At 50.3% G+C, this 22,120-nt stretch overlaps 2 protein-coding genes across 3 annotated transcripts in view; one reads left to right on the top strand and one right to left on the bottom strand.

The window, feature by feature from the left end:
• Positions 1-12,696, top strand: part of ELOF1 (elongation factor 1) — a 334,935-nt gene extending 322,239 nt beyond the window's left edge. Inside the window, exons 1-4 of one of the 2 annotated variants that reach the window (XM_060252536.1) lie at positions 3,749-4,073; positions 6,176-6,297; positions 9,898-9,968; positions 11,282-12,696. In XM_060252536.1, coding sequence (XP_060108519.1) covers positions 6,182-6,297; positions 9,898-9,968; positions 11,282-11,346 — 252 coding nt within the window. In that variant the 5' untranslated portion in view covers positions 3,749-4,073; positions 6,176-6,181 and the 3' untranslated portion in view covers positions 11,347-12,696. Of the gene's footprint in view, positions 1-3,748; positions 4,074-6,175; positions 6,298-9,897; positions 9,969-11,281 lie in introns of those variants that run through there. The other variant, XM_060252537.1, reaches the window with a different exon arrangement.
• A 9,020-nt stretch (positions 12,697-21,716) lies between these two features.
• Positions 21,717-22,120, bottom strand: part of CNN1 (calponin 1) — a 37,194-nt gene continuing 36,790 nt past the window's right edge. The window contains exon 6 of the mRNA XM_060253230.1: positions 21,717-21,811. Within this exon, the coding sequence (XP_060109213.1) occupies positions 21,717-21,811 (95 nt within the window). The remainder of the gene's footprint in view (positions 21,812-22,120) is intronic.

The following is a 22,120-nucleotide window of genomic DNA, read 5'->3' as shown; positions in this document are numbered from 1 at the left end:
GGGGAGAAGCTAAAGGAGATTGTAAACCGCTCTGAGACTGATTTAGAGGCAAGGGTGGGGTATAAATTTGCAGCCTTCTTCTGCAGAGGTGTAGTTTTCAGGTGATTGGCCGAACTCTGCCAGTTGATTAAGACTGGGGCTGAAAAGTAACTCTGCACTCTCTGAACAGCATGTTGTGCTTCAAATGTGTAGGCAGAGCTGAAATTCAGACAGACCAAGAATACGATAGGACAAAGCAAGCCACTCCCTTCCCATCTCCCACCCTCGGAAAGAGCGAAGTCTCCCCCCCTCCCCCCCCGTCAAAGAATCTCCTTTTCCCAACACATTTTGGATGATTTTACAGCCCCCTGTAATCTGGCTGAAGGGATTCTGTCCCACAATGGGGTGATCCTCCTTCAGCCTGCAGGGAAAGTGCCCTCTTGCAGTGGCACAGAGTTCCTGTGCAAACTGGGAGGTGTTTAGTGGTGGGGAGTGGCAATATGCAGTTGTCTGAACCACGACCTAACTGCTGCACTCTGCATTTGCGGCATGCTGCTGCTCAGCCATCTCTTCCCCCAGGCACTGGACATAACGGCTCAGTCATTCCACCTACCCAGAACACGGCAGATTTGGAAAGTGTTATGGCCTGTGGGTGCCATGAGTACAGTTCTTCCACTTTGCTTTTAAAGGACGATACATCTTTTGCTTCTGACTCCATTTCGTGCCTGGCTCTGCTTTAGACACAAGCACCAGCTTTTTCTTTTGAAATAGTGCAGCTTGGTTTACTGCAAGCTCAAAGATTCTGTGTAAATTCAACTCTGTTTCACTTTGTACTACAAGATACGAGGAGCACATGTTCTACTACTTCCTTGTGGCTTTGTTTTCAATAAACTACTTTTAGAACAGTTTTTACATTTTTTCATTGAAGTCATTTCAAATAACATGCAAACAACTGTTCCTTGCAGGGTACCTTTCCTTTCTCCCATTGAAGCTGCATGAGACAGTGTTCTTGAGTAGCAGGAATAGGTATAACTTAAAAGGATGAAAGGACCGGAAATATATTTAGCTACAAACAAAGTCATTGGCAGGGAGGGCTATCACAACTTCTGCAGCACTACTAAAATTTCAAAGTGGCTGAAACTGACACTTTAGAATGACAAGCTAAAAAGGGATAAAAAGAACTTGTGTGGGGGAGGTATTTGTGAAACTCCTGCATCATGCAAGGGGTTGGACTAGATGACTCCGGAGGTCCCTTCCAACGCTATGATTCTATGAGATCCTCATGAACAAAGGTACCTTTGTTGAAAAAGGAATGAAGGAGGACCAAATTGTGTATGGATGAAATTTGCATACTATTCATGCAGGGTTACCACCCTTCAGGTGGGGGACTGGAGATTTCTGCTAATTTATTTATTAAAAGCATTAACATAAGAGAAGCCCTGTTGGATCAGGCCAACGGCCCCTCCACTCCAACACTCTGTCAGAGTGGCCAAAACCCAGGGGCCATCAGGAGGTCCACTAGCAGGGCCAGAACACCAGAAGCCCTCCCATTGTTGCCCCCCTAAGCACCAAGACAGAGCATCACTGTCCCAGACATAAGAACATCAGAGAAGCCATGTTGGATCAGGCCGATGGCCCCTCCAGTCCAACACTCGGTGTCACACAGGGGCTAAAAACCAGGAGCCACTTTTTCTGGAGTAAATGTCTGCTTTAGAAGAGAGCCTATGGCATCACACCCTGCTTAGGTCACTCTCCTTCCCAACGCCACAAACTCCAACTCAAATAGGCTTACCAACCTCCAGGTGGGGCCTGGAGATCTCCCAGATTTATAACTGATCACCAGATGACAGAGATCATTTCTCTGCAGAAAATGGCAATGTTGGGTGGGGGGCCATTGCACCCTCCTCCCACATATCCACCTTCAGGTCTTCAGGCTGGGGGAAGGTTAAGAATCTGTTTATGGCTGAGGAGGGCGCCAGTCTCCTTTCCAACAACGCAAAAGGGTCCCTGGGCAACACTCCCTCTAAGCTGTGGGGTCTTGTGAGCAAAAATTCTACTTTGTGAGCTTCTGGCTTTAAAGTTGTGAGTTACGGCATAAATTAGTGTGCTGTGGGGACAGTTTTCCTGAGCTAAAACAAAAATGTGTGAGCCAGGGGCTAAAAAAGTGAGATCCGGCTTACACTAACTCAGCTTAGAGGGAACACTGGTCCTGGGTGGCCTTTCCAGCAGCACCCTTGCCTTCCCCTCAGCCCCAGGGTTGCCAATCCCCAGAGACATTTTGAATCTGACAAAGGGTAACCCCTAATGGAAGACTGTTGATCTCTGAGGCTCCGATTGCAACTGTCTATACAACAACTGTAAAAGTTGGAGAGGGTCTAAATATAAATTGGAAGGAAATACCAGGCATTCCATTACTGAATTCAAGGCTTTACCTAGTGTACTGCAGCCTGAAGAAGGCAAATGAAATGGAGAGTGACCTAGGCTGAATGCTGCTGCTGTTACTGCAACATCAACCTTCTATTGTAATTTTGCCAACGCTGTTCAAATCTGCCGTCTAGTGTGCAGTGCTTTTCTGTCAATAATACTGATAATAACTTGTTTGTTTCAAAATATAGAGTAGCAAGCCAAGACTTGCATCAACAGTTGTTACTTTTATAGTTTCCCCCTAGGGTTGCCAAGTCCAATTTAAGAAATATCTGGGGACTTTGGGGGTGGAGCCAGGAGACTTTGGGGGTGGAGCCAGGAGACATTAGGGGTGGAGCCAAGATCAAGGCTGTGACAAGCATAATTGAACTCCAAAGGGAGTTCTGGTCATCACATTTAAAGGGACGGCACAACTTTTAAATGTCTTCCTTCCATAGGAAATAATGAAGGATAGGGGCACCTTCTTTTGGGGCTCATAGAATTGGACCCCCTGGTCCAATCGTTTTGAAACTTGGGGGATATTTTGGGGAGAGGCACTAGATGCTGTGCTGAAAATCTGCTGCCTCTACCTCAAAAAACACCCCCCCCCCAGATCCCCGTGGTTCAATTCTCCATGATTTTTTATGGGAATAAATCTCCATATGGAATAATAGAGTTCCCAGCAGACATTTCTCTCCCCTGCCCCCACTTTCTGACGACCCTAAAGCGGGGGGAGGGCCTCCAAACCGGGGGATCCCCTGCCCCCACCTGGGGATTGGCGACCCTATTTCCCCCCCTTTTGTTACAATCCCCAGGTGGTCGCAGGGGATCCCCCGGTTTGGAGGCCCTCCCCCTGCTTCAGGGTCGTCAGAAAGCAGGGGGAGGGGAGGGGAGGGAAATGTCTGCTGAGAACTCCATTATTCCCTATGGAGACAGATTCCCATAGGGTATAATGGAGAATTGATCCATGGGTACCTGGGGCTACAGAGGGGCTGCATTTTGAGAGAGGCACCAAGATTTCAGCATAGCATCCAATGCCTCTCCTCAGTCCTTTCAAAAGGGTTGCCCCAGGGGGTCCAATTTTATGCGCCCCCAAAAAGGAACCCATAGGCTCCATTATTTCCAATGGAGGGAAGACATTTAAAAGGTGTGCTGTCCCTTTAAATGGGATGGCCAGACCTCGCTTTGGAGTTTAATTATGCTTCTCACAACCTTGCTCCTGGCTCCACCCCCAATGCCCCCTGGCTCCACCCCTGAAGTCTCCTGGCTCCACCCCCAATGCCCCCTGGCTCCACCCCTGAAGTCTCCTGGCTCCACCCCCAAAGTCCTCAGATATTCCTGAGCCGGACCCGGCAACCCTACTCGGCCCAAAGGCTGCGGCTGCGGGCGCCACGCGACAGGCAGGAGTCCGTCCGGCAGACGCACTCTGGGCCCGCCTCTTCCTCCTCTTCTTCCTCCGCTCGGACCGGAAGCCCCGAGGAGCACATCCGGGTCCTTTCTCTTCACGGCCTTCCACAGCCCGCTCAGGGGAAGAAACCGACCAATCAGAGCCTCCGGCGCATCCTTTTCCGGGTTCTTCACGAAAACCCCTCCCGCCGCCACGCGCCCCCTGCCGGAAGAGGCGGGGCCTCCGCGGGTCCTTTCGGAGCGCTGTGCCGGAAGTGCCGGTCTCCGTTGGCAACGAGGCCCGGGTAGGTCGTGGCGGCTTCTCCCTTGTCCCCGCTCCGCCCGCGGGAGACGCCTCCTGCTGCGGCCCGAGAGGGGCTCCGTCCTGCCTCGCTGAGCCGGTGGGCGGGGGACTGAGGCGGGAGGCGTGGAACGGAAGCCCCGTGGCGGGGAGGGTTGCCAGCCTCCCGGCGGGGCCTGGAGACCTCCCGGAATCAGCCCTGGGTAGTTAGGGTTGCCAATCCCCAGGTGGGAGCGGGGGAGGCCCTCCCCCCGCTTCAGGGTCGTCAGAAAGCAGGGAGGGGGCATGTCTGCTGGGCACGCCATTGTCCCCTACGGAGACTGAATCCCATGGAGAATTGATGTGCATGCAGCTGGGGCTCTGGGGGGGCTGTTTTTTGAGGTTGAGGCACCATTTTTACAGCATAGCATCCAGTGCCTCTCCCCAAAATACCCCCCAAGTTTCAAAAAGATTGGACCAGGGGGTCCAATTCTATGAGCCCCAAAAGAAGGTGCCCCTATTTTTCATTATTGCCACTGGAGGGAAGGCATCGAAAAGGTGTGCGGTCCCTTTAAATGTCCTGGCCAGAACTCCCTTTGGAGTTCAGTGATATTTGTCCTAGCCTTGCTCCTGGCTCCACCCCAATGTCTCCTGGCTCCACCCCCAAAGTCCCCAGATATTTATTGAATTGGACTTGGCAGCCCTACCTGGTTTGGACTGCAGAGCTCAGGTTCCCTGCGGAAAGGGGTGGTGGTCTCTGGCGGGAGGGCGGCCTCTGTGGCATCCCGCCCCTCCTGGGGTCCCTCATCTCTCCAGGCGCCACCCTGGCCACGCCAGCCTCCCGGTGGGGCCTGGAGCTCTCCAGGAATGACAGCTCATCTCCAGAATGCAGGGAAATGGCTGCTTGGGAAGGGGGGGGGCTCTGTGGCAGTGTGCACCCCACTCCCCAAACCCCTCCACCCCCAAAGTCTCCAGGAATCTCCTGTTCTGAACTTGGCAACCCCAAGTGGCAGCTTTAAGAGACCGTTTATTTCAGTAGCAGCTTTCCCAATTTTCTGCAGATGTGTGGGTCGTCAACTCCACAGAGCCCTTTTTAGGGGAAGATTCCAAGGGAGGGATTGTTCAGACAGGCATCTTGATTCTTATGTTTGGGGAAAGAAAGGCGGTTGGGTGTGAATCTAAGTCATAAAACGTCAAAAGGTTTGGAAATGGGAGCCCAGTTAGCCATTCCAAACCATGGATGATGAGAGAGGCTGGAGGTGTGAACCGATAAGCAAAATAATAAGTTTAAATGAAAATTTACAGGTGCTGGTATGAGGTTATAAAGTGGTAAAATGTGTCAAGAACAGCTGGTCAAAATTTCTGTAGAGGTATTAGAGGTTGTAAGTGAGTAAGGAAATCCAGGTCTCTGTCTAAAGGTGCCATATAGTTTGTAGAACAAAGTTGGAGTCCGGTCTGGCATCTTTAATACCAACAGAGTTTAATTCTGGGAATAAGATTTTGTGAGCAAGCACCTATCTTCAGTAGTGTGTAATTTGTTCAGAACGTCTGATTCATTTGTACATTGGCTTTGAAGATTTTTTTTTTTAACAGAGCAGTGACTTTAAAGCTGTTTTGGTTTTCCTCCCTTCACTTTCTTGTGTGGGGAAGCCCCTTGAGGTGTGGAGGTGGTGCCCCCCCATCCAGAAATGGATGGCCCCAGATGGGAGTGGTAGGCTGATCCCTGCATGGCTTTTTGAGAACTTCTGCTAACTTACCTAGTAGAACAATAGTTTGAGTCCAGTGGCACCATTAAGACCAACAAAGGTTAATTCTGGGTATAAGTTAGGTATCTCTTATCGTCAACACAGCCACAATCTCTCAAGGCCTCTCTGACATTTCTGCCATGCAGTAGTTCATCTGCATATTAGGCCACACCTCCTGACATCACAGTTGTTTCTCAGGTTTTTTGTGGGAAAAGCCCAGCAGGAACTCATTTGTGTATTAGGCCACACCTCCTGACACCAAGCCACCCGGAACTGCGTTTCTGCTTTAATAAAAGAGCTCTGATAGAAGGGCTTTCGGCAAAGTTCCTGGGATATCCTGGTGCTTTCCATTTACTCTTCCTTGCTCTTCTGTGCCTGGCAGGCAAAGATGGGGCGCCGGAAGTCAAAACGGAAGCCTCCGCCCAAGAAGAAGATGACTGGCACCCTGGAAACTCAGTTCACCTGCCCCTTCTGTAACCACGAGAAATCCTGTGATGTTAAAATGTAAGTGGGCCTATTCTTGACGTTCTGTTTTCAGTCTTGCTAAAATAAATCATTTTAGCAGGATGTGGTGTGAGGGAGGGGGCTGCAGCCCTCTGAAGGAAAGGTTTGGACAGGTGGAAATGCTGGGGGGGGGGGAGTTCTTTTTCTGACTGTCAGCGTGAGATTTGTTTGAGGGACTGTGCAGCCTTTGCACTAATCAACTCTACGGCATCCTGTATGTCAAGGACTGCAGGTGTAATAGAGAGCTGTGTTTATTGCAGCAATTCCTCCAGATGTCCTAAGGAAATAGACAAAATATGCAAGGGGGAAGGCTCCTTTTTTTTGCCCCATCCTCCAAAGTGGCGTGTCTGGCCAATCTGTTCTGTTGAAATGCTGCTCTCCGGCTTCAGATGCCTCTTGTAATGTGACTTGAGACTTAAAGGGGACCTCTGCGGGTGCCTCCCAGAGGAGATGTGCCAATGTGGTTAGACTGCCTTCTCTGTGGATGTGGATCAGGCTGACAGGCCCGACTTGCATAACTGGCTGTTGAGGAGGAGTGTGGAAGCCAATTAAATGCATCCTGGTTTAATGGATGTAACTGAATATGGTAATATTTGTTTTTTTGTATGAAGAACACTGTTATTGATGCCAGCAGTATAACCCCGTGTGGAATTGCTCCTGACTATGCGTAAGATGGAGCTGAAAGTTATACTTTGTGTTATACTGTCGCTTTTAATAAATGAATAAATAAAATGTATACCTGTATGCCTACATTTGAGGAATGCTTGTACATCATTTGAAAACTCATCCCTCAAGAATTTCACCTCCTAGTGGATCTAGTAGTACAGCTGGTTCAGTGGTCTGGTTGCTTTGTTATATTAGCGACTAGGATGTTAATTAGCGTGAATTTTAGTCAAGAATTTTAGGTAGATCATGAGAAGGAGGGCCGGAAAGGCTGCATCAGTTCTTAGTTCTTGTGGCTCCTTCTTACACACCCTGGGAAATGCTGATTGCCACTTTGGGGTCAGGAAGCAATTTTTCTCCAGGCCAGTTTGGCCAGAGATCCTGGAGGTTTTGCCATCTTCTGGGCATGGAGCAGGGGTCACTGGAGATGTGTGTGTGTGTAGGGAGGGGGAAGGTATTTGGGAATACTCAGTCTACTCAGACTGGCAGCAGCTTTCCAGGGTCTTGGGCTGAGGTCTTTCCCATCCCCCCCTGCCTGGTCCTTCTAACTGGAGATGCTGGGGATTGAACCTGGGACCTTCTGCATGCCAAGCAGAGGCTCTGCCACTGAGCCAGGGTCTCAGTTCAAGGTCTTTCCCATCACCTCCTGCCTGATCCTTTTAACTGGATATGCCGAGGGTTGAACCTGGGACCTTCTGCATGCCAAGCAGAGGCTCTGCCACTGAGCCAGGGTCTCAGGTCAAGGTCTTTCCCATCCCCCCCTGCCTGGACCATCTAACTGGAGATGCCGGGGATTGAACCTGGGACCTTCTGCATGCCAAGCAGAGGCTCCGCCACTGAGCCAGGGTCTCAGCTCAAGGTCTTTCCCATTACCTCCTGCCTGATCCTTTTAACTGGATATGCTGAGGGTTGAACCTGGGACCTTCTGCATGCCAAGCAGGGGCTCTGCCACTGAGCCAGGGTCTAAAGTCAAGGTCTTTCCCATCCCCCCCGCCTGGTCCTTCTAACTGGAGATGCTGGGGATTGAACCTGGGACCTTCTGCATGCCAAGCAGAGGCTCTGCCACTGAGCCAGGGTCTCAGCTCAAGGTCTTTCCCATCACCTCCTGCCTGGTCTTTTGAACTGGAGATGCCAGGGATTGAACCTGGTACCTTCTGCATGCCAAGCAGAGGCTCTGCCACTGAGCCACAGCCCCATGTGAAGAGATATAGCAATCACTAATGTGATATGCAACTAACCAGTAATGCAAGTGATGTTACGAGAATCACAAGGAAGTTGAGTAGCTTGGAGAAATGTCGACTGCGGGGTGACATGATAGAGGTTTACAAGATTATGCATGGAATGGAGAAGGTAGAGAAAGAAGTACTTTTCTCCCTTTCTCACAATACAAGAACTCGTGGGCATTCAATGAAATTGCTGAGCAGTTGGGTTAGAATGGATAAAAGGAAGTACTTCTTCACCCAAAGGGGGATTAACATGTGGAATTCACTGCCACAGGAAGAGGTAGCAGCTACAAGCATAGCCAGCTTCAAGAGGGGGTTAGATAAAAATATGGAGCAGAGGTCCATCAGTACTATTAGCCACAGTGTGTGTGTGTGTATATATATATATATAAATAATTTTTTTTGGCCATTGTGTGACACAGAGTGTTGGACTGGAGGGGCCATTAGCCTGATCCAACAGGGCTTCTCTTATGTTCTTATGTGACACAGAGTGTTGGAGTGGAGGGGCCACTGGCCTGATCCAACAGGGCTTCTCTTATGTTCTTATGTGACACAGAGTGTTGGACTGGATGGGCCACTGGCCTGACCCAACATGGCTTCTCTTATGTTCTTATGCCTCAGTGTAGAAGAGAGAGAAATTCTGCTGAAATGGATGAGGGAACAGCTGACCACAGTATACCATGCAGAGCTCTTGGGGTGTGCTAAAATGAGTGTCAGTGCCTTCAATTTAAAAAAAGGAAATTAAACATCCGTGCAGATGTCGAAGGGCTGCTGCATGTTATGACAGCAGTGAAGTTTCTGGCAGCTGCCGCTGTGGCGGATGGTGCTGACGGGCTGCAGGTGGGGCCCACTGTCACCATGGATCTCCAGTTTGGTGTGGTGGTGAAGCGTGCGGACTCTTATCTGGGAGAACCGGGTTTGATTCCCCACTTGCAGCTGCTGAGATGGCCTTGGGTCAGTCGTAGCTCTTGCAGAGCAGTCCTTGAAAGGGCAGCTTCTGTCAGAGAGCTCTCAGCCCCACCCACCTCACAGGGTGTTTGTTGTGGGGGAAGGAGATAAAGGAGATTGTAGGCCACTGAGACCCTGATTCAGAGAGACGAGCGGGGTATAAATCTGCAATTCTTCTTCCAGGTAGCCAAGAATCAGCTGCCCTGGGGGGGGAATGGCTGCTTGGGAGGGTGGGCTCTGTGACCTTCTACCCTGCCGAGGCCCCTCCCCTCCCCACCCCCAAAATTTCCAGTTGTTTCCCAACCCAGAGTTGGCAACCCTAGTGGTGGTGGAGAGCAGCCCATGAAGAGCTTCAGCGTTTATTTCTGGTGTGTCTGTGGACTGTCCTGCTGCCTCCTCCCTGTTCTTGGGTAAAGGAGAGCAGTCTTGGGGTGGGCGGGGGTGAGTCCCGGAGGAAGCTTCCTTGGCTGCTGCCTCAGCCAGCAGAAGTGTTCACTTTGTGGTAAGGGAAGCCAGGGAGATTAGGCACCCAGAGGGCGTATGTGTCAAGGAGACTTTGGGGGTGGAAGCTCCCTTCCTTCATCAGATGTCGGGCAAAGTATCTTGGGGTCTGATGAAGGGGATCTGATGGTCTCTAAGGCGTGTCTGGGCTTGAATCCAGCGCTTCTACTGCAGACCAACATGTTGCCTTCTGAAACTTCCTTGCCTCTAAGAAAAGTGGGACTGAAAGCCTTCTGCAGCATTCATGTGGTGTCTTCTCTTTCAGGGACCGAGCTCGGAACACTGGGGTGATATCTTGTACAGTCTGCCTGGAGGAATTTCAGACCCCAATCACATGTATCCTTTCATCTAGTTGCTGACTGCCCTACCCTGCCCTCCCCTGGTTGTAGGAAAGAAGGAAACAAGTGCCAGGACCTCCAAATATGTTCGTGGCAGCATGAAGGGAGAGATTTCTCTGCAGGCCCCTCACTATTTGCATTTCTTGTCCCAGCCAGCAGCAAAAACTGGAACTGCAGCCCGTGTTGATCTCCTGCAGAACATTATTCTTTTTAGCTTTTTTCTTTCTTGCTTAACTTCCCGGTGCTGGCTTCTCTGGTTAGCTTCTCTGCTTAACCCTCGTCAATAAAGAAGCCTAAGGTTTGGTAGCATTTTTAAATTATTCATTGTTTGGGTGACTCTCCTAGAGAAGGGAGCTGCAGTGATATTTCTCTGATGTCTTGCTTGTTGAGGTAGGAGCGCTGTTTTGTGTAGGAGAGGGACACAGGCCTTTAAGTGTGCTTGGGTGTATTAGGAGAAGGGGTCTTACTTCCCTATCACTCTTTTTTTACAGCCCTGTCTGTGTTATGACCTCATCATGGGTGACAGCGCTGGATACACAAAAGGAAGAGGAATTTCTGCACCCCCCTTCCCTCCGCCCCCCCCCCCCCCCCGGCCCCTGCTCTCTGACAGTGTCTGAAAACATCTCTGTGAGAGAAGTCTATACACTGTTCTATGGCAAAAACGAGACACAGGATATATGTGTGAGAATTTCTAGGTTTCAGAAGAGACCTCTGCATATGCACCAGGCACTGGGCGAGAAAGGTGTGAGGGGCGGGTTTGCACTGGGAAGAATGCACAGGTGAAGGGGAAATAATAGAAAGGGGCGATAGTCTCATCGTTGGAGAAAAGTCAAAAGATGACAGTGGTCCAAAAAAAAGAAGAATAAATGGGAAGGCGAGGGGGAGGGGGACTTCTTGTGGGGCTGGAAAGAGTCCAGGTGCTGGGAGGGACAGGCTAGTTCTGGGCCAGGTTGTGGTCATTCTTCCTAGTTCTGGGGTTTGCTTCCTGTTGTCTCCGCAATGCATGTAGAGCAAAGGGGGTCCAAAGAAGGCTGGACACGCAAAGGCCTGAAAGGCAGCAGGAAGCAGCAGCGGCCTCCTGTTTTCATCCCACACCAAGATTTTAATAGTAGAAAAGAGCCAGAGTCCAGTGGCACCTTCAAGACTAGCAGACTTTGTGGCTGCAGGGGGTGAGCGGCATGCCACAGCTTTGGCTAATCTTTAAGGTGCTCGTGGCCTCTGGCTCTTTCCCAGGGCTACAGATCAGCACAGCTAAGGGGTAGCCCAGGGGACATGGTTTGTTGTTGCCGTCCTTGACCTTTGATCCTACAGATCTCTCAGAACCTGTGGATGTTTACAGTGACTGGATAGATGCTTGTGAGGCGGCCAATCAGTAGCAGAGACTGGAGAAGAACGTGCCAGGAGTTAGCAGCGTTTCTGAATTTGGACGTGGGGGTTTTGTGATATTAATGCATTGAGGATCCAGCTGGTGTGGTTTGGAGATGGTGGTTCTTGTTTATTTCTGTCGAGGGATTCAGTCACTTCTCACCGATTCCCCCGACGTGGAGGGAATAAAGACCATCCGTACAGGATTGACAAGGCTGTGGCCTGCTGAGGGCCAGGGCACCGCTGCATTCATCTCAGTGGGACGTTCCATTTGGGGCTTCCACTCCTTCGCAGCGACAGCGCACAAAGCGCCATCTCCCTTGTTGACATGATTCAACACTCAGAGAAGAATAATAAACAAAACCAGCACCTGAGATAATCCCCTCCTCGTCGCAAGTATAATTTCTTTAGCCTTTTTCCATTCCAGTTTCTTTTTCTTCAGGTGCAGTGCTGTGCTTAGACATTACAGGGAATTGGGGGTTGTGGGGTGGCAGCATGGTGGGGTGGCAGCATGCTCTCTGGGGGTTCCTTCTGTTCTCCTGTATGAATTTGAACCAGAACTCTTTGGCTTAGCATCCCAAGCAGATCTGGCTCCTCCCTAGCAGTTCAGACTGTGAAAGGCCTGTCTTGACAGTAAATTACGGGTCCACTTGCGTTATCTCAGAAATTTCCCACATTCTCTGTTTTAGATGTCACGGTTTTAAATGGGGGAGCGGGGCAGGGGGAAGAGAGAATTGGCCCTCTCATTAAAGAACTGCTTTATATCAAAGTACTTATTTAAAAGTACTTTTGTCACTGATAACTCTGCTAGGTCTTGTCTGTTGCTGGTTATGGGTGTGTGTGAATAGTTTGTCATCACTATACAATAAAGGTCTTTGTGCCGGAACACCAACTTGTCATAGCACTGAGAGATTTTGTCTTACGAATGATGAGGAGATGCTGGTGTGTAACACAGGTGGGTGGTTATAACAGCATGTTGTCAAATACCTTCTAAATATTTGCATTTTGTTTTGACTCTTCTTGACAGACTTGTAAGCATGGAATGAGCCAGCTCTCTGTGCAAGAATGATTTACTTACTTTGCCGCTTTGGAGACTGGCCATGAGCGGCTTCTCTCTCTGACTCTGCAGCTGCGTCTGACTCCCTGACTGTGGGTTTCTGATGCTGAGCCTGGCTGTCAAAGATGGTGTCACGCGTTGCCGGCTCAGGTGGCTTTTGGGGCTCTCCTTGGGTAGTGATTGCCACCCCTTGTGTCCTTTCCCGGATGGCAAATGCTGCCTTGTCCAGTCCCCCATCTTGGGGAGCTTGCATTCCATGTTCATTGTTGGTGTGCTTGAGGATCAATAAATACCCTCCAGAAAAGGCAGGCGTTGTGTGTCTTCTGTGACTGCCGGCTCTCTGTTGGGTGCTGCGCTGCTCTTTTTTGGTCTAATAAAGTTTGAGGTTCTTTTGTGTCTGCGGGCTTCCGTGGTTACAACTTTGCTTCTGTGTTTGTGTTTTGCTGTTTGTCATCTTCCATACTGAGAGTGTCAAAGATCTGGGACTTTCATACCCAGGTGGCTTTGACCTTTTCAGCTTAACCCTGTTTGTTTCAGGTGGGTCGCCATGTTGGTCCGAAGCATTAGAGCAGAGCTTGCGTCCAGGGGCACCTTTAAGATCCACAAAGTTTAATTCTGGATAGAAGTTTTTGTGTGCAGGCACCCCAAAAACATAAGAGCATAAGAGAAGCCATGTTGGGTCAGGCCAGTGGCCCCTCTCACATTCTTCTCCAGGCACAGGGGGACACCGTGGCCTGTCTGCTTTCGTGTTTCCAGACTTAGGAACTTCTCCCAGCTGCACAGGCAGCATAAGAACATAAGAGAAGCCATGTTGGATCAGGCCAATGGCCCATCCAGTCCAACACTCTGTGTCACATAAGAACATAAGAGAAGCCATGTTGGATCAGGCAAATGGCCCATCCAGTCCAACACTCTGTGTCACAGAAGAACATAAGAGAAGCCATGTTGGATCAGGCAAATGGCCCATCCAGTCCAACACTCTGTGTCACAGAAGAACATAAGAGAAGCCATGTTGGATCAGGCCAATGGCCCATCCAGTCCAACACTCTGTGTCACAGAAGAACATAAGAGAAGCCATGTTGGATCAGGCCAATGGCCCATCCAGTCCAACACTCTGTGTCACAGAAGAACATAAGAGAAGCCATGTTGGATCAGGCCAGTGGCCCATCCAGTCCAACACTCTGTGTCACAGAAGAACATAAGAGAAGCCATGTTGGATCAGGCCAGTGGCCCATCCAGCCCAACACTCTGTGTCACACAGTGGCCAAAAAACCCAAGTGCCATCAAGAGGTCCATCAGTGGGGCCAGGACACTAGAAGCCCACCCACTGTGCCCCCCCCCCCCCAAGAACCAAGAATACAGAGCATCACTGCCGCAGACAGAAGAACATAAGAGAAGGCATGTTGGGTTAGGCCAGTGGCCCCTCCAGTCCAACACTCTGTGTCACACAGTGGTCAAAAAAAACAAGTGCCATCAGGAGGTCCATCAGTGGGGCCAGGACACTGGAAGCCCTCACGCTGTGCCCCCCCCCCCAAACACCTAAGAATATAAGAACAGAAGAGAAGCCATGTTGGATCAGGCCAGTGACCAGCCAGTCCAATGCTCTGTGTCACACAGTGGTCAGAAAACCCAGGTGTCATCAGGAGGTCCATCAGTGGGGCCAGGACACTAGAAGCCCTCCCACTGTGCCCCCCCAAGCACCAAGAATACAGAGCATCACTGCCTCAGACATAAGAGAAGCCATCTTGGATCAGGCCAGTGGGCCCAGTGATTCCAACACTCTGTGTCACACAGTGGCCAAAAAAACAGGTGCCATCAGGAGGATCACTAGTGGAGCCAGAAGCCCTCCCACTGTGCCCCCCAGCACCCCGAATTCAGAGCATCACTTGCCCCAAACACAGCAACAATATGCTGTGGCTGGTAGCCACTGATGGGCCTCTGCTCCAGATGTGGATCCAGTCCCCTCTTGAAGCTGTCCATGCTTGCAGCCGCTGCCACCTCCTGTGACAGTGAATTCCATGTGTAAACTTATACCCAGACACTTCGGTGCGAAGGGCGGGGTATAAATCCCAATATAAATAAATAAATAAATAAATAAATTTACAGTGCAATCCTAAGAGCACTTTCCTGGGAGTAAGCCCCATTTAAATAGACCTGAGTAGAACTGAGAGTAGACTTGCTTAGGATTGCCCCCTTGGTGGTGAAGGTGCCTCTGGATCCAGGGTGAGCTTTCAGGGGGCTCTTGCTTTGGCTGGGAGTGGGTCCTCGGGGAGTGCCCTCATCAAACCAGGGGCGGTGGGGCCTTTTGCGCCGTCAGTATCAACCCATCCAAGCTGATCAGTGCATCCCTGCTTTTCCAATAAAACTCTTTATTTAGAACAGTCACATTCTGTTCTTTGTGTAATAAAGGACCACAGGGGCAGCTTCTCTAGGTAACCCCCCCTTCCCTCCCCCCCCCCCAACTTCAAAGAAGCTGAGTAAACAGCTGCATTCCATGACAGGATTAGACTGGGAGCGGGCAGCAGTATTTGGGGCGGGCTTATTTGTGTGGCTGGATTAAGAGAGGTAAACAGATTCCAAAAGTGGCTGTGACCAGATGGCTGCAGTGGTGGAAGGTACTTTGGACAAAGCTTTCGGGGTCAGCCAGGGACTCTGGGCAGCTCCCTGCCCTCTGCTTAGAGCATTTGGCCATAGAGAATACTGGATAAAACCCACAGGGGACATGGCATCAAGGAATGTGGTTGCAGGTGTCTAATACTGGGGTCCTCAATTCTGTTGGACGTACAAGCACCTCTGGAGTTTTCCAAACAAGTAGTATTCAGCACCACATAACGCCTGCCATTAGGAGGGGGAATAATAAGTTTTAGGGTTTGTAGAATCTTTCGGGCTCAAGTGCCGTGTTCTACTGGAGAAAGTTTCTCCAGTAGAACACGGCACTTGAGCCCGAAAGATTCTACAAACCCTAATGATGTTACCAGCCTTGAAAACCTGAAATCTTTGGAATAATAGTGTTTGGCAGGTTTTGAGCCAAGCGTTCGCCTACATGGCAGGCAGTTACTTCCCAATGGGTGGACACTACAGCGTTGCCTCCTGCCCACGGTGGTGGGAAATCCCGATTAGAACAGACCTCTGGTTTGATGTAAAGGCTGTTTGAGTTTAGTTCCTAAAGAGAGATTGCTTTAGCTTGGAGAAACGTCGACCTAGGGGTAACATGATAGAGGTCTACAAGATTCTGCATGGGATAGAGAAGAAAGAAGTCCTTTTCTCCCCTTTTTCACAATACAAGAACTCGTAGACATTCGATGACATTGCTGAGCAGTCAGGTTAGAACTGATAAAAGGAAGTACTTCTTCACCCAAAAGGGTGATTAACATGTGGAATTCACTGCCACAGGAGGTGGTAGCGGCTACAAGCATAGCCAGCTTCAAGAGGGGAATGGATAAGCATATGGAGCAGAGGTCCATCAGTGGCTCTTAGCTACAGCTTATCACTGGCTATAATAGCCATAGTGGCTATTAGAGACAGCTTATCTCTGTCTGGGGCAGTGATGCTCTGTATTCTTGGTGTTTGGGGGGGGGGGCGCACAGTGAGAGGGCTTCTAGTGTCCTGGCCCCAATGATGGACCTCCTGATGGCACCTGGTTTTTTGGCCACTGTGTGACACAAAGTGATGGACTGGATGGGCCATTGGCCTGATCCAACATGGCTCCTCTTATGTTGTTATGTGACACAGAGTGTTGGACTGGAGGGGCCATTGGCCTGATCCAACATGGCTCCTCTTATGTTGTTATGTGACACAAAGTGATGGACTGGATGGGCCATTGGCCTGATCCAACATGGCTCCTCTTATGTTGTTATGTGACACAAAGTGATGGACTGGATGGGCCATTGGCCTGATCCAACATGGCTCCTCTTATGTTCTTATGTGACACAGAGTGTTGGGCTGGAGGGGCCACTGGCCTGATCCAACATGGCTTCTCTTATGTTCTTATGTGACACAGAGTGTTGGCTGGAGGGGCCACTGGCCTGATCCAACATGGATTCTCTTATGTTCTTATGTGACACAGAGTGTTGGACTGGATGGCCACTGGCCTGATCCAACATGGCTTCTCTAATGTTCTTATGTGACACAGAGTGTTGGGCTAGATGGGCCATTGGCCTGATCCAACATGGCTCCTCTTATGTGACACAGAGTGTTGGGCTGGAGGGGCCACTGGCCTGATCCAACATGGCTTCTCTTATGTTCTTATGTGACACAGAGTGTTGGGCTGGAGGGGCCACTGGCCTGATCCAACATGGCTTCTCTTATGTTCTTATATGACACAGAGTGTTGGGCTGGATGGGCCATTGGCCTGATCCAACATGGCTCCTCTTATGTTCTTATGTGACACAGAGTGTTGGGCTGGAGGGGCCACTGGCCTGATCCAACATGGCTTCTCTTATGTTCTTATGTGACACAGAGTGTTGGGCTGGATGGGCCACTGGCCTGATCCAACACGGCTTCTCTTATGTTCTTATGTGACACAGAGTGTTGGGCTGGATGGGCCATTGGCCTGATCCAACATGGCTCCTCTTATGTTCTTATGTGACACAGAGTGTTGGGCTGGAGGTGCCACTGGCCTGATCCAGCATGGCTTCTCTTATGTCTGGGGCAGTGATGCTTTGTACTCTTGTGCTTGGGGGGGGCACAGTGGGTGGGCTTCTAGAGTCCTGGCCCCACTGATGTACCTCTTGATGGCACTTGGGTTTTTTGGCCACTGTGTGACACAGAGTGTTGGACTGGAGGGGCCATTGGCCTGATCCAACATGGCTTCTCTTATGTTCTTATGAGACACAGAGTGTTGGACTGGAGGGGCCATTGGCCTGATCCAACATGGCTTCTCTTATGTTCTTATGAGACACAGAGTGTTGGACTGGAGGGGCCATTGGCCTGATCCAAACAGGGCTTCTCTTACGTTCTTATGAGACACAGAGTGTTGGACTGGAGGGGCCATTGGCCTGATCCAACATGGCTTCTCTTACGTTCTTATGAGACACAGAGTGTTGGACTGGAGGGGCCATTGGCCTGATCCAACAGGGCTTCTCTTATGTTCTTCTGTGACACAGAGTGTTGGGCTGGATGGGGCCATTGGCCTGATCCAGCATGGCTTCTTTTATGTTCTTTTGTCTGGGGCAAGTGATGCTCTGTATTCTTAGTGCTTGGGGGGGGGGCACAGTGGGTGGGCTTCTAGTGTCCTGGCCCCACTGATGGACCTCTTGATGGCACCTTGGGTTTTTTGGCCACTGTGTGACACAGAGTGTTGGGCTGGATGGGCCATTGGCCTGATCCAACATGGCTTCTCTTATGTTCTTATGCTGCCTGTGCATCTGGGAGAAGTTCCTAAGTCTGGAAACATGAAAGCGGACAGGCCACGTGTCCCCGCCTGTGCCGTAATCCAGGAAGGAGAGCCTCCCAGTCACCAAGACAAGAGTAAAGAAAGCTGATGGTGTGGTAGGGAAGTAGGTAATTCATGAATAGTAAGGAAACCCCTGCAGTTTGCACGTTGCTTCGTCATGAGATCTGAAAGGGTGCTTATCCTAGCCGCTCAGTCCTCCGTTGGTGGCATTGGCGACAGCTGGACTTTGAGATTCCCCCGACCAAGCAACGTGCAAAACCGCATCAGGCAGGAACTGCCCCAGGTGTTCTCCGAAAGAGGGCAGGGCCAGGTGGGCCTTCTGACGGGCTGTGCAGGTTTCGCTTTGGCACCAGGATCTTTGCTATGAAGATCTTTAGTATGAAGTGGGGCTTCTGCCTGAAATGGTCGAGAGTTGCTGCTCGTGACCCGACTCCCTGACGCTTTGTGGTAAGCCCCGCCTTCTGCAGCAGCCATGTTGTGGTTGCACCCACAGGCGTAAAAAGTTTTGGGGACCCCTTGGGTAGGTCCCCCCCCCCCCGTATTATTAACAAATGCTCTTCCTCCTGCCCCATCAGCTTTCTCCGCGCATCTGTGCCCTGCTGCCTGTGTCGAGCTTCGTGCTCTGAGAGTCGCCTGCTAGAGGGTTTCCTGGGCCTGTGGGAGTTTATCTCCAGGCTCCAGAAGCAAGCAGGTGGCATAAAGAAACCCCTGGGGGGCATCATGTTGGGATTGTTTGTTTGGCACTCTGAGGTGCCCTCCAGCACTGGAGAGCAGCGGACCCCAACCCTTTTGGCACCAGGGTCTGGTTTTGTGGAATACAATTTTCCCATAGACCGGGAAGGGGGTGGGGTGGCGATGGTTTCGGGATGATACCATTGTGCACTTTATTTCCTGTTAGTTTAGGGTAGTGGTTAAGTGTGCGGACTCTTATGTGGGAGAGGCAGGTTTGATTCCCCACTCCTGCACTCGCAGCTGCTGGAATGGCCTTGGGTCAGCCAGAGCTCTCATAAAGTTGTCCTGAAAGGGCAGCTTTTGGGAGAGCTCTCTCAGCCCCACTTACCATCCTTCTAGTCAGCTCTGAATGCACCAGTAGTGGTTAAGTGTTTGGTGTAGTGGTTAAGTGTAAGGACTCTTATCTGGGAGAACCAAGTTTGATTCCCCACTCCTTCACTCGCAGCTGGTGCGAATGGCCTTGGGTTAGCCATAGCTCTCGCAGGAGTTATCTTTGAAAGGGCAGCTTCTGTCAGAGCTCTCTCAGCCCCACCCACCTCACAGGGTGTCCGTTGTGGGGGAAGAAGACAAAGCAGATTGTGAGCCGCTCTGAGACTGAAATTCGGAGTGGAGGACAGGATATAAATCCAATGTCATTGTCTTCTTACTATTATTATTATTACTTCATTGTAATATATAATGAGATAATTATACAGCTCTCAGGCCACGGAGCGGGGGCTGGGGGTCCCTGCTGTAGAGGGATCCCCTGCAAGCCTCACCCGCTCAGCCAGCTGTTAAGATTTGCTCACAGGAGAGTAACTGTCGGAAATGTAAGTGGCCTCCTGAAACTCAGTTTCCACCGACTGGTCACGTAGTGAGGAAAGATGCATCATCCTTTTTGGGGGGGTGGGGGGGGGTGGGGGATGCTTCCCTGGGTGTCTTTTCCCAAGCAAGTGTGAACAAGATGGAGGAAAAGCAGTGGCTCCATATAGGAGCCTGGTCTGTCCACTAAGGTGAGCCTAACTTGCAAAGTATGCAGGGCTGGGTCCCGTTGATCTTTTAAATGCAAGAGCCTCTCGTCTGCACAGACGCCACCAGAGTAATGCAAAGACTCTTCCGTGGAGTCAACACCCTCCTTTGTCTTGTCCGCAGGAGTCAGCCAACCCCTGCCAGGTCTCTCCCGGGGCGCCCTGTCCAGCCAGCCAGGAGGAGTGGCCAGCCCCCAAGAGTTCCTGCCCCTGGAGCTGCCTGCTTGTGGTTCTCCACGTGGCCCCAGGAAGCAGGAAAGGTGTGCTGTGGCAGGGCCTCTGTTCACAGCCTCTCCTTGCGAAGGCCTCTTGAGCTGGGGCACCAACAGTGTCACGCTGGCAGTATCACTCTTTGAGATTTGGTATGGAGAAATCAGTGGCCAGTTTCACCCCAGTAGGACTGCAGAGGCCCTGGCTAGCCTGATCTCGTCAGCAGGGTCAGCCCTGGTCAGCGCTTAGATGGGAGACCACCCAGGCAGCCCAGGGTCCCAGTCAGAGGCAGGCGATGGCCGGCCACCTCTGTTTGTCCCTTGCCTTGATAACGGGGTTGCAAGAAGTCGGCACTTTCCACACACACACAAATCTGGAGAAAGGACTTTTCTTTTCCGAGACCAGCCCAGCAACATGCGGTTTTTCCTTAAAAAGGCAAAGGAAAGGTCCCCTGTGCAAGCACCAGTCGTTTCCAACTCTGGGATGATGGTGCATCACATCATTTTCACAGCAGACCTTTTTACAGGGTGGTTTGCCCTTGCCTTCCCCAGCCATCCACACTTCCCCCCCCAGCAAGCTGGGGACTCATTGGACTGACCTCGGAAGGATGGAAGGCTGAATCAACCTTGAGCCGGCTACCTGAAAACCCAGCTTCCACTGGGATCGAACTCAGGTTGTGAGCAGAGAGCTTGGACTGCAGCACTGCAGCTTTACCACTCTGCACCACGGGGCTGTTTTTCCTTAGGATCAAGCAAGTTGATTTTTACAGTTTGCATGCAGCATCTTTAATGTAGATTCAGCTCTCAAATCTAGCAGCTGTCCCCTCTCCAGTAAATTCTAGCAGTAGACCTGAGAATACAGACTCGCTCGCTTTCACAAGAGGTGTTCAGCTGATGGATTGTATTCTGTGATTGTTGTTTTTTAAAAAAGCACAATCATGGCCATGCAGGTTTATTCTCTCACACAAACACAACGTGAAGGCTGAGAATAAAATACACAACTGGTGATACATCTTAGTCCACTCTGCACAGTTAGTTGACCACTTTTCCATTTGACAAAACACACACAGACACAAAGGGCAGAAGTGAGTGGGGGAAGCAGGTTGAAAACTACAAATTGTGTCCCTCAATTCCTGCATCTCATGTGTTTGGGGAAGAGAGAAAAGTCTCTCCCAGAATCAGTTCTGGGCCTCACCTCTGCCTAGGAGCTGCCAATCCAGAAAGAGATGTCCTGGCTAAGGTGGGCTGACTCAGTCTCAAGCAGGGCTGGCCAAACTTGCTTAATGTAAGAGCCACATAGAATAAACATCAGATGTTTGAGAGCTGCAAGTCATGAACATCAGATGTTTAAGAGCCACAAGAGATGAATTTCAGATGTTTGAGAGCCGCAAGGAAGGAAAGAAAACAGGAAGGAGGGCAAATAGATGGGAGGGAGAAGGGATGGAAAGAAAGCAACTTTAAATGCATTCTTCAAGCTGCTGGCTGACTTGGCAAAGTGATGTCTTCTCCAAGCCAGCCGACAGGGCGGTGGGGGCTTGGAGAGCCACACAATGTGTGTGAAAGGGCCACAGGTGGCTCCTGAGCCACAGTTTGGCCACCCCTGGTCTAAAGGATTCCTCATCCCTTCTGCTCAAGAAGGCTAATTGAAGGCAGATGTTACATAAGATTTTCAGTAAGGTTATAGAAGAGTAAACTTTTTCCTTTTATTGTGACATGGGGACATTTTAAAAATGCTCACTGGCAGAAAATGACAAATACGTCTCTACAAATGATTTTTTTTTTCCAAAGGGGATAACTGTTGGCATGCAGAACACCCCTCAATTCAAGGGGAGCAGAGGACATTTAAAGAGAGTTCTTCCTTGGTAGTACTTAAGGGGAGGTGTTTGTGAGTTTCCTGCATTGTGCAGGGGTTGGACTAGATGACCCTGGAGGTCCCTTCCAACTCTAGGATTCTGTACTTAGTTTAATTTTGGAAAATTAATTAAATTGCTAATTTGTGATAGTATTTGGCACTGTGAACGGCTGTGCTGAATGAAGAGTCCCCTGTGGAGCTCAGCAAGTGACACAACTCTAGATCTACAACCACACAACATGATGAGACAAAAACATTAGTGAAGAAAGGCGACCCTGTTCGACATGCGCCAACAGGTGACAAGAACAGCACTTCGACCTGAAAGTGGGTGTGCAGCACGTAGTCAATTATTTGATTCGCTGACTGTGAACAGTTTAAATTGTGCCCCAGATTTACAGGGCAGCAGGTTTCCTACCACATTATTTTATTTTATTTTATTATTTTATTTGCCTGTACTATAGTCTTGAAGTCCATGATTGACAGGCATTTGTTTCAGAGGTAACGCCTCTTCTCAGGCGGTCTCTCTGGTGATA

The sequence above is a fragment of the Heteronotia binoei genome, chromosome 13, assembly GCF_032191835.1.
Source record: "Heteronotia binoei isolate CCM8104 ecotype False Entrance Well chromosome 13, APGP_CSIRO_Hbin_v1, whole genome shotgun sequence".
Classification (NCBI taxonomy): domain Eukaryota; kingdom Metazoa; phylum Chordata; class Lepidosauria; order Squamata; family Gekkonidae; genus Heteronotia; species Heteronotia binoei.
This window is presented reverse-complemented; position numbering and strand designations above follow the sequence as displayed.